At 45.0% G+C, this 15349-nt stretch overlaps 1 protein-coding gene across 1 annotated transcript; it reads right to left on the bottom strand.

The window, feature by feature from the left end:
- Positions 1 to 1268: 1268 nt before the first annotated feature.
- Positions 1269 to 12818, bottom strand: disp1 (dispatched homolog 1 (Drosophila)). Its single transcript, XM_071543817.1, has 7 exons — positions 12699 to 12818; positions 11954 to 12081; positions 8446 to 8540; positions 7664 to 7761; positions 5517 to 7106; positions 5002 to 5265; positions 1269 to 4271 (listed from the first exon to the last, which is right to left on the bottom strand). The coding sequence occupies exons 2-7, from the start codon at positions 12025 to 12027 to the stop codon at positions 2403 to 2405; spliced, it is 3990 nt and encodes a 1329-aa protein (XP_071399918.1). The 5' UTR covers positions 12028 to 12081; positions 12699 to 12818; the 3' UTR covers positions 1269 to 2402.
- Positions 12819 to 15349: the final 2531 nt, after the last annotated feature.

Consider the following 15349-nt stretch of genomic DNA (forward strand, 5'->3'; position numbering starts at 1 on the left):
AATGAGTTTATATGAATGTGAAGCAGGGCGTTGCTGGAAAGGTGTGAGTTGTGTGCTCCTTTAACTTTCTTGCAATAGATAGATAGATAGATAGATAGATAGATAGATAGATAGATAGAAAGAAAAAAACAAGACATCCCCGGTCCTAGAAAGTCAAATTTCACACTGGAAATATGCACAATAATAATGTTTTTAATGCTCTTCTGTATGAGGTACTAGGTCCATACAATGGTAGCCTAACCCTTACTTGAAAACAAAATTATTGTTTCTCAGTGGGACTTACATGTATACATCTGTTCAGGCTAGTAATGCCACCGCCGATGACAACTGGAATCATTTCCTAGTACAATGAGCCAGAGAGCATGGTCTCCATGTAATTACAGCTGTCTGCTTTAGTACAAGTTCAGAGCTGCACAGTTGACATTTCATTTAAGTCGATGCATTTGTGTAATTATGAGCCCGATTGTGTATATTGTGAAAGGCACAAGACATACACACACATTTATTTCCTTTACCTGCCTTGGCACCCAGCATACATCACAGCGCTAACACAGATAGAAAGACACTCCCAATCATCCTCATACCTACGGGCAATTTAGAGTTTCCTGTCCACCTGACTTGAATGTCTTTGGACTGTGGGAGGAAAGCAGAGGAAAGCTCTAGTCAGGGACCCCATGCATAGTGACACTGTATGGGTATGAAGCAGAGAACAGTCCTGTATGATTCTGACCATGACTAAAATATGACACTCACTACAGTAGATGCTCCAGGGAGCCAAACAACAGAGAAGGCAGGATTTTAGGAATGTTTTTTTTGTACAGTACGGTTTGGAAATCCCATAAATTTCCAGACTTCCCAGTACCTGACTAGGAACACTGTGAGTTTCTTAGCATTGACTTGTAGCTTGGAGAAGATGCGATCTGTATCAGAAAAAGTAATAAATCAGATCAGTATGCTTGTGTAAATCAGGCCTATATGAGCCTATGAGCTCAGAGACCAGCCAACCCAGCCCAGTTCAAATCACAGGCAATGACCCAAGGCCAGATGTAACAGAGCTAGCAGTGACGGCGCCAGCAGTTATGAGACAATGAAACAGGTGTACGCTGTTATGTTTAAAGCTATACCCTTCTTTGAACAGAGAGGCCCATGTGCAGTGCTCATCTTATTTTATGTTCTCTTTGTGTTTGTGTGTGTGTGTGTATAAGATGGGAGGAGGAGACGATAGGAGACAGCGAGACAATAGTGATAGAAAAAGACATTTTAATCATACAGTACATGTTTCATCTGAGGCATGTGGCAACTTGAACATAACAGCACACTGCGAAATTTAACACTAGCTCCCACAAATACAAAAAAAAGTCAAGCAATGATTTTCATCAGCTTTTAAAATGTAGCGCATTTTTATTATGGTTGATGCACTTGTGATCTCATCTGACACAATGTATCGAGTATGACATTATAGATACTGTAGGTTTTCCTGCCGATGCAAACGGTTGCCTTATAAGTAGACTATATTTACCATTGTAGCTAGCAAAATTTCGGGGTGATGTCTTTGAGAATAAAGACCATTTCAACAATGCGTTAGTCCTGTGAGCCTGTCTATCACCACCCACAAGTTGACCACAGTTGGAGACACAACTGGTCTCATCATCCCTTTCTACCATTTCACCCAAGAGCGTTGGTAGTCAAACCAATCTGTGTGCAGTGTGGATGTTTAAGCCAGCTGTTATGAAAATCACTCCCAAGTTGAAAGATTTAAATTTCGGTTAAATTTTGGTTTTTGGTTGAGATTGCTATCCAGCAGTGACCAGCTTGTACTGTAGCTAGTGTAGACATTTTGCCATTATACTGGTCAAAAATCTGTGGAATCAGTTTGCTCTTCTTATGCCTTCACCTTCTTCTATAACAAGTGCTGACTATACTGACATAACTAAATAACTGGCCCCATAACCACTGGAAGTCTGCATAATTCTGCTGTGAGACTGCATTGCCTATTCCTTGCATCTCTAACAGCAAGTGAGCCTAATTTCAGACAAGGTGGCCACATGTGTTTCTCACTATGATCGACTGGGGGAATAGTCTGGCTCGCGTGGCTACCAATGCTTTCCTTTCCCATAATAACAGGGCTTCAACAACACAGTGTGTTTTACTGTAAAATCAAAGACATGATCTGGCACGTGAACGGAATATCTTAACTGGTGAGTACAAAAAAAAACCATGTAAAAACAGAACATATTTAGTGGGTCCGTGCTGTTTCATGAAACACATTGAGGCACTTGGTCAACGCACACATCCCAAAAATTGTTTGATTGCACAGAGACATAATATGTGGTAAGGTCATACTGTTTTGGACAATCTCTATACCTTCAGGATTGAGTTTCTGTTTAAATTTCTATTTGTGGTCAACATAAACTTTCAGATGAGGGATTGGTGTTTATTGCAAGAGGAGGCACATTGGCTTCAGTTTTTGGCACGTTAAACTCGGAGACGGAATTGCACTTCACTTTCAGCGTCCTGTTAAAACAGAAGAGTTTCTTTGGAGAGGCAGAGGAAGCCCTCTCTCTCTTTGAGTTCTGCTTGCACTTTTTGACACTTTCCTCCCGTGTGACGGGAATACTTTCGAGCTTCTCCTGGTTGCCAGGGATTTTACAACAAGCATCCATTTGCGCTGTTGTTTCGGCAGTTGTGTGATTATCACCACAACATTGGTCACTGTCCGTTGCCTTCTGTCTTTCATGACGGTTTGTGTGTGTGGAGGCTGCGTGTGGCGTGGCTAATATGCAGCCCAGGGAGGATGAGGGGGAGGGGGCTTGAGTCTGAGGCTGTGTCTGGGCTGGGGTGTTGATATTTGGGCTAACACCTGGGCTTGAGGGTTTCACTCCAGGCCTATGGTTATCCTCTTGTCCCGTTGATTCTAGGCCAGTGATTGGGCCAGGAGCTGGGCCTGAGTCTTGGGTTGAAGCCGGGGTAGTGGATCTCTGCTCTCTGGCCAGGCCACCCTGGAGGTTTGCAGTGTGGACACAGTAGTTCCTGAGATGGCAGCTGTGGGCAGGTCCTTGCCTGGGGGCCACTACTCTGCCCTGGGAACAGTGGTGGAAATGAGCTGGGGGATACTGGACATAGTGCATACGACACTCCATGTTCTTGTAGACTGGGTCCAGGGTTGTAGATAACAGGGCAGCATTTTGTTTGCTCGGGTGATTTCCTGAGAGGGGGAACAGCTGAGGGGTGGGAGGGCAGGAGGGCGAATCCTGGGGAGGCTGAGCACAGGGGCGGGGGGTCCACTGCTGGGGCAGATGAGGAGGAGTGGGGTCCCCACATGTGCAGTTAGTGTTTTGAGAGTACTGGCATCTGGACGGTGTGCTCAGTGTGGCTACAAGTCCATTCTCAGGTGCGGTTCTCCCAGACTCAGTTTTGCTCTTATAAGGGATGTGTGAATAAGGGCCGGTGTGGTGGTGAGGGGGTATTCCATTATAAAGCTGAGTACACATCTCACGCTCCTCTGCAGGTTTCTCTTCATTTCTATGACTGGATGCCAGGGGCTCTAACTCATAATGCTCCACCTCCCCACCCCGGCTGTCTAGCTGGTACTTGCCCAGGCCAGAGCTCTTGCCTTGGGGTGAGGGGCTCGTGGCCGTGCCCTCAGAGAAGGCCTGGCACTGGAGCTTTTTGGGCAGGGGGATCTGGCCGCAGGTACCCTGGGGTCCCAGGCAGCGACACATGCACTGAAAGAAGAAGGTGGCAAAGGCCCAGCTAACGCACATGATCAGCATCATGAACGTGCCCAGCTGGGTGTACGCCAACACAGTCGAAGGCATCATCATCGCCCCAGCAACGAAGGTTGTCAGCGCTGCCATAGCGATGGCAGAGCCCATGCGGCTGAGGGAGAAAACCACCTTCCCCTCGCGGTCGGGCTCTGGGGCAAGCCGGTACGCCACGCCGTAGTGGACGGCAAAATCCACCGACAGCCCCACGGCGACAGAAATAGTAACAGACTCCAACACGTTAAGCTCCCAGCCCAGGAGCACCAGGGAGCCCACGGTGACAAAGATGGTCCCGGCAATCGACAGGATGGCATAGAGGCTGATGATGACATTCCAGGTGGTCAGGAGCATGACGCTGAAAGCCACAGCCACCGACAGCGCCATGGCAACCAGTGTGCCGTCTGACAGACTGTCCTGGAGGTCGTAAAACTCCAGGTTGCTGACGAACCAGCCGTGGCTGAGGCCCGCTGGAGCATAGAGCAGCTCCTCACTGATCCAGGCATCCACCTGAAACAGAATTACAATCGCAATGATAAAGACCTCACTTGGCATTACAATCTATAAAATGCATAAAATGTATAATATGTAAGATGTATATAGACCAGTTCCAGAGCTCTGCTGGTTTTCTACTGTACCTGGTAGTTTATTACATTCACCTGGTGTCATCAGGGGCTGAATGAGACCTGGTACACAAGCTGAATGTAATCAACTACCAAGTAAAAAAAAACCCAGCAGGGTTGTGACTCCTGAGGACCAGGATTGAGAACCACTGACACTGACTGTATCTTAACAGGTCTCCTAGTCACATTTAGTGTCAGAAGATTCAAAGAAGAAAATAAACAGATCTTCCTATTTGCAAAAATATAATAAGTCCTTTTCAGACTTTTAAATGTGTATTTAAATGTGTGTAATAGCAATTTCTCTCTGCAGCTAGATCTTAATGGCAGACATAAATGTGGTCATTTTGCCAGGTATATGTACATGTACCAGGGAAATATTGTGTTTAAGTGTCAGACAGTACAAACATGGATAGCAGATACAAAGAAACAAATCAAGAAGGAAAATAAAAATAATAAGATAAAACCATCAAAATATGTGAAATCAGTTAGGGAGAGGATGTGCAGGTGGTACTGTAAAAGTGTAAGTAGCCTACACAAGTCTATACTGTACAACAGAGACAGTCATGCAACATGAAATGACCAATATTACATGAAATGACAAATACAGCAGACCCTACCTCACGGTAGAACTGGAACATCTTCTCGTAGGCCAGCGTGAAGAGGTAGGTGCTCTGGAACTCTAAAACGATGGCCCTGATGGTGTCGTTAATGTCGAATCGAGGCCCGGGGGTCTTGCTGTCCAGATGGTAGTTAGTACTCCTGTCCAGCTCCATGATGGCTCTCTTGATGCACAACTCGAAGACATCCTGCTTGTAGGGGAAGGTGGACTGGCTGCAGCAGGGGTAGACGGAGGCCTCCTCGCAGTCCTGGTTCTCCATCCACTGTTTAAAATGTGATAAGTTTAAGGTTTACTGTCCCTGGTAACACTGATCAAATGCTGTTGCATATTTTAAGAGAGAAACTATGTAAGGACTTCAGGCATTAGACTAGCATGTAAATTTGTGAAATTATTTTTACACTCTGGTGGGGCTAGTAAGATGTCCTTCCATATAAAATACATCATCAATGCATAAAAGATATAATACATATTTAAATATTTCGTATATAAATTTCAGTTTCAAGCAGTACTGACCTGCTTGAATGTCTCAATGAAGCAGCTGGTGAAGTCCTGCTCCTCCGACTGGAAGACAAAGCTCTGGTTCCTCAGCTTCTGGCAGAAGTTGAGGATCCACAGCTGAGATGCCGGGCTGGAGATGTTGAAGTTGCTATCCAGCATCAGCTTGCCCTTATTTTTGGGGTTCAGGGGGTCCCCGTTGTCCACAGGGGTCACCCCCCAGATGATGGTGATAGGCATGTGGAGGTCCTCGCCATGATGAACCCTCTCGAACATGAAAAGCTTCTTGTACTCGGCGTCGTAGCGCTCGAACGGGTGCGAGGCGCGGAACACCTGAAACTCGGCCAGCTCCAGGGACGGGAGCTTCATCTTGGGGTTGACACACACCACATAGGCCCCGCCCACCGTGATGGCAAGGAACCAGAAGAGCCAGAGGTAGCGCAGCTTGATGACGATGCAGGGCAGCACCTTCTCGAAGAAGATCCTAGATGCCTCAGATACAGTGAACAGGCATTTGTTGGCCTTTTGGCAAAGGCCGGCCCAGAACGTCCTGGTGCAGTAGCCCCTCTGCTGGTGTGGAGGCTTGGAGCAGGGGAAAACATTGGGCAGGTAGCGTTCATGGAGCACCACTACAGCTGGGAGCCAGGTCACCATCAGTATGTAGTTGACCAATATGGCGGTACCCGCGTAGACACCAAAACAGCGTATGGCGGTGATGTTGCTGACATAATTGGCATAGAAAGCTGCAGCAGTGGTGAAGCTGGTGACAAACATGGAGAGAGCGGCATGCTGCAAGGTGACACTCACCGTCTCTGACAACTCAGCATGCGGCTTATCGAACTTGGTGTAGTTCCAGACATCGCAAAGGACGAAGGCGTCGTCTGCGCCAATGCCTACCAGGATGATGAGGGCCGTCAGGTTCATGAACGGGAAGAACTCAAAGTTGAAGACCATGCGGTAGAGGAAGTAGGACACAATGAGCGAGCTGATGATGGCTATTATCGTCATTAGAGTGATGAAAACTGAGCGCGTGTACACGCACATCACCAACAGCACGATCACTATGGCGATGGCGGGGTACACCGTGTCCGTGAGGAGGTAGTCCTGGAACAAGTTGTGTTTGATGCCAAACTCTATCCCCGTGACTGTGGTGATGCCGTCTGAGGAGTTCCAGTTCTCGAAATTGTCTAGGTAAATGTTCATCATGGACTCGCCTTTCTCCGTGGGGGAGAAGAGCATGCTGTACTTGAGCGCGGGCGGAGGGTAGTCCATGTTTTTGGGACTGAGGAAGTCCTTGTCCACCAGGAAGTGAAGGATCTGGTAGACGGCGTTGTACTTGGTGCACTTCCGGGGCACGTTGGCACACTTCAGCTGGTCCTTCCGCCGCATGGCCATGTCCCAGCAGTCGGGCCCCAGCGTGCCGTTGTGGTAGTACTTGGCGCACGAGCGCAGGATCTTTAGGGTGTGCGATACGTCACGCTCGGTGATCTTCTGGCAGGAGGACTTGTTGGTGAGGACGGCGATGTAGTTACCAAGCGTCCAGCTGGGGCAGCAGGAGGCATCGTTGGTGCGCTGGCAAAGGCTCCAGTAGTCACGGTGGGAACGCACCTGGGGAGGGACAGAGAGAGATGGATGATAAATAGAGAGGTACGTAGATGGATAGAGAGTAGACAGAGACAGAGAGAAAGAGAGAGAAAGAGAAAGATGGATGATGGATAGAAAGGAAGATGGATTAGATATAGAGACAGAAGGAAAGAGAGGGTGATAAATGATGGATTGGTAGACAGATATACATGAGAGAGAGAGAGAGGGAGAGAGAGAGCGAGCATCAATAAAATAAAATCTGAAAATTGAAAATGTTTTTACTATAAATAGATGTTTATTTAAATGTGTACGCAGAAGGTAGCTTGTGTTGCAAATGATGACAGTGTTCAAGCTTAAAGTAGCAATAACTTTTCCGCCATTTATGGTCAGACATGCAGGATCATGCCAGTGAAGTCCATGCCATCTCCAGCTGTTATTGACTATTTATACTTTTTTCTTTTCTTATCTCATGATGTATACCCTTTAAACTAAATATTACTGTGATGCTCACGTATTTCAGAACTTGTCAGCTGCCATGTGAGTATTTAAGAAACTTAAACTTAACAAATCCTCCTACTTACCCTTGTGTTGTCCAGATTGCACATGGATTTGATGGCCTGTATACTCCACAGGTTCTTCCCCTCTGCTGATGTGAATACTAGCCTGGAATAACTGTCACCTTCATAAAGAATAAAATTGGGTTAATGTCATTGGACATTTGTTGTTATTGCATCCTAAATAGACTACTGCACTTGATGCTGGAATATAATATTTCCTGAATTAATAAAACTACTACTAGAAATATGAGACAAAGACAATTCTGGCATCTGGCTGATAAGCGTCACTTTTGTTTTCACATGCAAGGCTCTGACAGATTGGACGAAAGACAACAAAAGCAAAGCTCATTTCTCCTGCACTGGCACAGTCCTGAAATCAAGTGAAATGAAGGGTAGAGATGTTTTTCTGGTGCTTCCAGGCTCCTAACATCAATACAGCAATCAGATTCTGGGGAATTGCCCGTATTAAAAACAAAGATGGCTGTTAAAAGTATCCAGCTGGAAAGGAGTCAGTAACTGTCTATCTGGCCTGCAGTCGGCGCTTGTGGAAAACACTGGGTCAGCACCTACAGTATGTTGAAACCTGGCTTAGATGTGACAGGAGAGGGGGGAGGCTGAGAGTGGGAATGATTTATTCCAGTGAGCCTTTTGTTATTCTTCTTGCCATCTATTGTTTTTTTACCCAGCATCTGGCCTATGTTTTGTGCACTTCTACTTCTAAAATGTGTTTCTAACTTCTGTAAATATATTTTTCTATCAAGGGTGACCGTTATCATCATCTTGGAATTAAATTTTTTTTTTTTTACCTGGCACATCACAGAAGAACTCTTTACTGAAGTCCCACTCTGCTTGGCGCTTGTCTCTGTCAAAGTGGTCCTCAGGCCACCTAGTCTCTTGGTGACTAGAAAACAATAAAGAAAGATTGGTATCCGCTACAATACAAATTTGCATGTCTTACTCAATCGGCCACAAAGGGATCAAGAGAACATTAAAAAAAGATGGGAAAAAATGATAAAAACAGGAAATGGAAAAAGAATCTCCACTCAAAGTGAACAAAAAAGCAGAAATTCTGAATGAACCTGAAATATGACAACTATGATTATACAAATAGTTAAGCTTAGTTTATTTGCACATTAAAATAAACAATTGCAAGGACATTGTAAAAAAAAAAAAAAAAAAAAGATAACTTATTTATGCTCTCATTATGATGTTAATTTGTTTGCTGGAAGTCGAGAATGGTGTCTGGACTTTGCTCAGTCTTTAATGAGCTATGGATGTTAATGCAGTTCGCATGTTTTATTGTTTTGTTTTTTGTTTTTTACAGCACTTTCTAAGTTTGTTGAGTCACGTCAATGATTTGTAAAAGAAAAAAAGAGTTGAGATGAAAATTCCCCCTTGAGGAGGAAAAGGGACCATTGCTGTTTCAATCAATACAAACCCCTAATGTCTAAGCTCCATGTTGTATGATCTCATAAATCACCAAGTGGTGAACAGAGACATTCCTGTGTCTGAGGCTGAGAGAACAGACTTCAGCAGACACAAAACGAAGGAAGCAGATCTGAAGCTCAGTGGCGACAAAGCAGCAGTAATTGCTGCACCCCAATCAGCAGAATGACTCACCACTATCATACTGTTATCATTATTGTAATAATCATAATAGTGGCTCTGATTGAGCAGGGGGCCTGAGGGAGGGCGTGCAGACAAGTCTCCGCAGTGTGTGTAAAGTATGTATATGTATTGTGTGTGTGTGTGTGTGTGTGTGTGTATGTGTTCGTCTGCAAGGATTATGGTGCAGCCAGGTCTTATGCGTAGTGTAGTGTATATATGCCAGTGTGTGTGAGCGAGGGAGGATTATGGTGCAGACAGGTCTTCTCTCTGTGTGTGTGTGTGTGTGTGTGTTTTAGGGGCCACATCCTCTCCTAGAAACAGGAAGACAGAGTAATCAGGTGGCTGTCAGAGAGAGAGACTGAGGGGTTGACAGACAGAGGGGATGAGGCAGGGAAGCTTGCTGACAGCCAGGGAGAGCCGCAGCAGAGGCCTCTCATACACATTACGCACATAAGCACACAATTACATCTGCAGACAGACACGTGCAGCGAGACAGAGTGACAGACAAAGGCTACGTTCAGACTGCAGGCAAAAGTGGCCCAAATCTGATTTTTTTTTTGCTCATATGTGACTCAGATCTGTTTTTTTCATAACAGTGTGAACAGCACAAATCACATGGAATCTGATCTTTTCAATTCTGATTTGGGCCACTTTCATATGTGGTCCTAAATCAGATACAGGTCTGATTTTTTGCAATGCGACCTCAGTCTGAACAGTCATATTGGAATTCGACATCGACATTCGTCACAATTCTGCTCTGGCGGGAGTCGCTCGGTGAATACAAACATGGAAGACAGCTGCGATGGAGGGAGTCAGTGGAGGGACAATGAGGTGTTAGACCTCATAAGTATCTTGGGTGAAATTTTGGATGAAATCTGTTTCAGTGAAGCCATTCAGGTCACGATTCACCACTCCTGGCTCCGACTCCGCATCCACACACACCACACCTCCGTAGAGAAGTAGCAGCCATTGCTCCACAAAAAGCCATAATTAAAAATTTGGCTCTCTTTCTCCTCATCCTCGTTATCATTTGCTCACGAATTCGCTGGCTTCCACTGCACATCAATTTATAAATGAAACCATAAACACTGACTTCAGTAGCCTCCATGTTTACTTCCGTACGACAGCGTGCTGCGTGTGATGTCTTTGTTATTGTTCTTTTGCACATGCGGGTCAGTTCAGGACCGTGACCAGTTCACACTGGAATCTGATATTGGCCACATTTAAAAAATAATGTGAACAGCCAAACCAAAAAAAATCGGATCTGAGCAATAAATCCGAATTGAGCACTAAGGCTTGCAGTGTGAACGGAGCAGCCTGACAACCACGGATACACAGCGGGAGACAGAAAGAGAGACGCAGACAGAAAGACAAAGGCTACGTTCACACTGCAGCTGAAAGTTCGAGAGATTGTTTATTCCCCTCGCATGTGACACAGATCTGATGTTTTCTAATCAGTGTGAACAGCAAAAAGTTGCATGGAGTCCTAAGTCTTCAATTACGATCTGGACCACATGAATATGGGACACAAAATCATATCCCAAGGCATGTGACTTGTATTTGAATGCTCCAATCAGAATTTGTTAGCGTTGTCATGACGGTAAACAAATCTTACGCCATTCACCTGAGATAACTGTCATAATTTTGGCGCCGAGGACAGTTTGGCTAAGCCGCTGTTAGCATAGAGGACGAGACACAACGATGGACAGAAAGCCAAATAACTGACTTGATTGGAATTTGGGGAGACGGCTCAATTCAGTCAAAACTCGAAGGCACATACCATAAAATGTGTTTTGAAACAGATGAAGCATAGGTACAAAAATGGATGCTTTGTCTTTTGTTATGGTTACTCTGCACATGTTTCTTTTCGACATCAGTTCATCTGTCAGTTCATATTGGTATCGATATGGATTACATCCTACCACAGTCATCCAAAAAAAACACAGATATGAAGGCCTGTGGTGTGAACGTAGCCAAAACGACATACAGACAGAAACATGCAAAGACCTGCTCTTGATTATTGAACAGACTCTTCTAATGACAGGAGACGGAGGATGACCCTGTGGATGGATAGATCTCCACTTCTTTCCCCTCCTCTTTCAGGAGGGGATTGAGACTTTTCAGTATGTCTGTCAGCAGTATCCTTCCCTCCCTCCATCTCTCCCCCTTCCCTCTCATCACTACCTCCGTCTCCAAGGCCAGTCCACTCACCCCCCCCCCCACCCCCCCACAGACACCCCCACCATCCTGCATCGAGGGTTTCCAGTCACTACATAGTTCTTCTCTTCTGACAAGACACAGGTTAATTTCACATAGACAGATTCTTTATAGCAAGGCATGAAATTTGCTTTTCTGTTTTCGCCAGCTAGCTGAATTCTTTAGCTGTCAAAGACATTTGTAGAATGAAATAGAAAAAAACTCAACCTAGTAACCTGCTACTTGACCACTTACTTTGATTTTCATGTTGTCAATCATTTAGTCAGAATAGGTGTCAAGTTATCAAAATTGTGGATATCTCATTTTGGGACAAAACTCTTCAAATTATCAAAATAATTTTCCAGAATTTTCTAGAGTTCCCAAGAACGTCTTCCTGGGTCTGTACTGCTTTCGAAAACATTGTAAGAAACTAGCATGTCGGGCTTGTGTGTGTGTGTGTGTGTGTGTGTGTGTGTGTGTGTGTGTGTGCGCGCGTGTGCGTGTAATTACTTTTTGGCCTGCTCATCAGCATATTTGAAGGGGTAGTTGGCCAGTGTGGCTTTGTAGCCGGTGTTCTTCACCATATTGTTCCATGTGACCAGTCTCTGGCCAATGGCTGTTCCCCGCGGCTCGAAACCCTTGTGGGAAGAAAGAGGGACAATAAGAGAAAACAAGTTATTTTGATGTTTGTGGAGGGAAGTAACTGTTGATAGAAAGTTTTGGTCCAAGTGCTGCAAGTTGACTATCTTAGTCTTAATACACTAGCTATCCAATTTGAAAGTTTACTGTGTTGCTGTTTAATGTGTTTACTCGTGAATAATAGAATAAATTGCACTGTACCAATACAAAAGACTACAGTGCACTATAAAATCCACTTTATTGGCTTTATTGGCCCACTTTCAAAGCATGCTGGGAAGTCGTCATTACTCTTACCACATAAACAGTACCACACCTACTCAGTATTACAAAGGAAAACCAAATGGAACTGACATTGTTCTTTACAACTAGTAGACCCAGAGAAACTCAGAATAATAAAACTTTTCAGTTTCTAAAGTTTTGAATATGCATTTGATCAGTAGAACGGGTGCAAAATATGACAAGCTCTTGACTGAAACTGTTTGGTTCTCCTGGCTCATTCCACAGAGCACAAAACACCCTCAGTGTTTCTGATCTGGGAAGAGGAAAGGTTGGCAGCTGGATGCTTTATGTTATGGGAGGGATAATGACATCGAACCATTAAGATGACTGTACTCACCAGTAACGGGTCAGAGAAATCAGGCAGGTCAGGCACCAGGACGCCCACCAGGGCGCACACCACAATGAGCACCGTGCACACGCCCAGCACCACCACCGGCCAATCAGCTATCAGCTCGGCATAGCTAGGGACAAGGAAGGGTCCGTTAGGTTAGTGAACATGTCAATTACAAAACAAAACCTGTATTAACATCTTAATCAAAGTTTCTGAGATTGAGAATAATGATCTAGTATCACAAGTACGGCTTAATCACCCTATCAACTTCAATTATAAAGCAAGTTTGATCCAGTTGAATGCTTCAATCTTAAGATAGTTAGTGAATATTGATGACTAAAACTGTAAAGTGTGACACCAGACAAATACCCATGATAAATTGGTCAGTACTGAACATAGACAAAGTAAAACTATAAATGCAAGATACTCATGAGAACATTTATGCTTATCTATTGCCTGACTTTACTAAACCACTGCGAACCATCTGGATTTTGCAGATTCCCTCTCACTTAGCAAGTGAGGAGTAGCCAATGAGAGCCAGATGGCACATGAGATTATCATTCGGTCAATTAGGTATTTCAAAGAGATGAGAAAAAGGGAAATCAATTTAGGATCAATTTATCCAAAATGATCACAATGTAAGGTGGGAAGGAAATGTGAAATATAAGATATAATGTATAATGCATGTTTTCTTTACATGAGGCTTTTGCATGATAAGCAGTAGCTGGCTCAGGTTTTGTTGTGTACTGTGAGAGTCTCCATCTCTATGCAACACTCACCACACTGGTGATGTTACCACCCAAACCTCTCTAAAAGCCAAGCAAACCCTTAATCCCTCCTCAAACTGGCCCCTGGATGAGGCTGAGAGAGCAGAGGTTACTGCAGAGCCATGAGTAACAGAGAGACGAGAGGATTCAAAGTGCTGGTTAACAGAGGCCAGGTACTGAGAGAGACTCAGGACTGCCATCGATAACTGATGACTCACTACTGAGGAATGACAGCTCCGCAGGAGAAGTGATGGATGGATGAGAGAGAAACAGAGAGAGAGGAGGAGGAGGAGGAGGAGGAGGACAGAGCTTTTGCAATCCAGAACATCAACAGACGAAAAACCTTTTTGGCAGGTCTTACCTTTTGGGGAATCGAAAGGGCCTTGCAGGGCTGAAAAACAAAAAGAGGGAGATAAATCAGGTTTACATTTGGAAGTCAAAGCAACAGCCAATCGAAAACAGATTTGCCCTGACATTTGAGCGAGGGTGAACATGTTTTCTTCATGAGACGATTTCTTTTCTTTTTTCCAACAGCAGCGCACACCTTGTGTGCGGGACGACTGGCTGCATTGAAACTGACATGGCTGTCAGAACCACTTTCCAGTTTACTTATCAAATTTCTCTTTGCCCCTTTCCAAATCCCTTTCAGGTGAGTCAGGCGAGCTTTCCTGTGTGTTTCCAATATACATGTGCCACACACCGACAGACACCCTAAGACATATACATCAAACAAACATTCAGGTTAGAGCTTGACACAGACCTAACATGACTGACTGAACAGATTTCTGACTGAACTGAAACCAAACCTGAGGGGGAAGTAGCTTTCAGTGAGCGTAAACCTCACTAAAGCCCAAAATGTTGCTAATAACAATCTGGTCAGGTTTGGGAATAAATAAATTCGAATACACACCGGGACAGACAGACTCCCCTCACACACAGATTAGTATTTTTTGGATTACGCCTGCATGTGCATACACACACACACAGATGCACATACATTAGCAAGGCTCTCTTCTCTGCATCATAACCTAAAATCAGGCCTCCGTATATTGGGGATCACACACACACACACACACACACACACACACACACACAGCCATATGAAGCCTTCAGCTGCTCAGGATCTATCTGGACTTCTCATCAGAGCCTCCTGGGAGCAGTGGGGGATCGTCCGGAATGCCGGGAGCGGCAAACGCCCCGGGTAAAGGGGAAGAGGAGGACGAGGAGGAAGCAGGAGAATCAGATATGGCCACCTGATCACAGCGGGGCCGCAGGAGATAAGTGATATAAACTAAAGGGGTGAGGGGGAGGCGGGAACTAGCGTTTGTGCCGAGGACAAGGAGGGAGGAGAAAGAGCCAGAGGTGAGATCCTGTGATGTCCTAATATCATCTGCAGAGACCTTGTAGCTCCAAAAAGTCAACTTGGCAGACACTAAAGCAATCGTTCAATATCCATTTACAATTTTACAATGATAATGTGAGAGTTCATCGATCTCCATAGGGAAATTTTCTTTACTTGCCCCCAACATGAGGCTTGAAGTCATGACAGACTTTGGCGGAGCTAGAGATATGTGGTTTTTGCATTGATGGGGTGAAGGGGAGACGGGGTAGAGAGTGAGAGAGGCTCAGGACTGTGACGTCTTCACATGCCATTAGTAGTCAGATAGACGACTCCCCCGCAGACGGTGGGCAGAGGGAGCAGACAGGACCAGGCACTCCTTAGATTAGATAGGGGAACAGTCCTTTTCAGACAAACCCCTGCCAACGGAGGCATCTGTGAAGATGAACGGTCTGTTTTAATAGCACTACCTAAAAGCCGGAAGGATTTCAGATACATTTCTTAGTGCATCACTGATCATATCCACATCAGCATTCCTAATTCACTGCATC

Source organism: Centroberyx affinis, unplaced genomic scaffold (genome assembly GCF_046629955.1).
Source record: "Centroberyx affinis isolate AG114_WGS23_722 - 3 ecotype Tasmania unplaced genomic scaffold, CSIRO-AGI_Caff_v1 ptg004379l_1, whole genome shotgun sequence".
NCBI lineage: Eukaryota > Metazoa > Chordata > Actinopteri > Beryciformes > Berycidae > Centroberyx > Centroberyx affinis.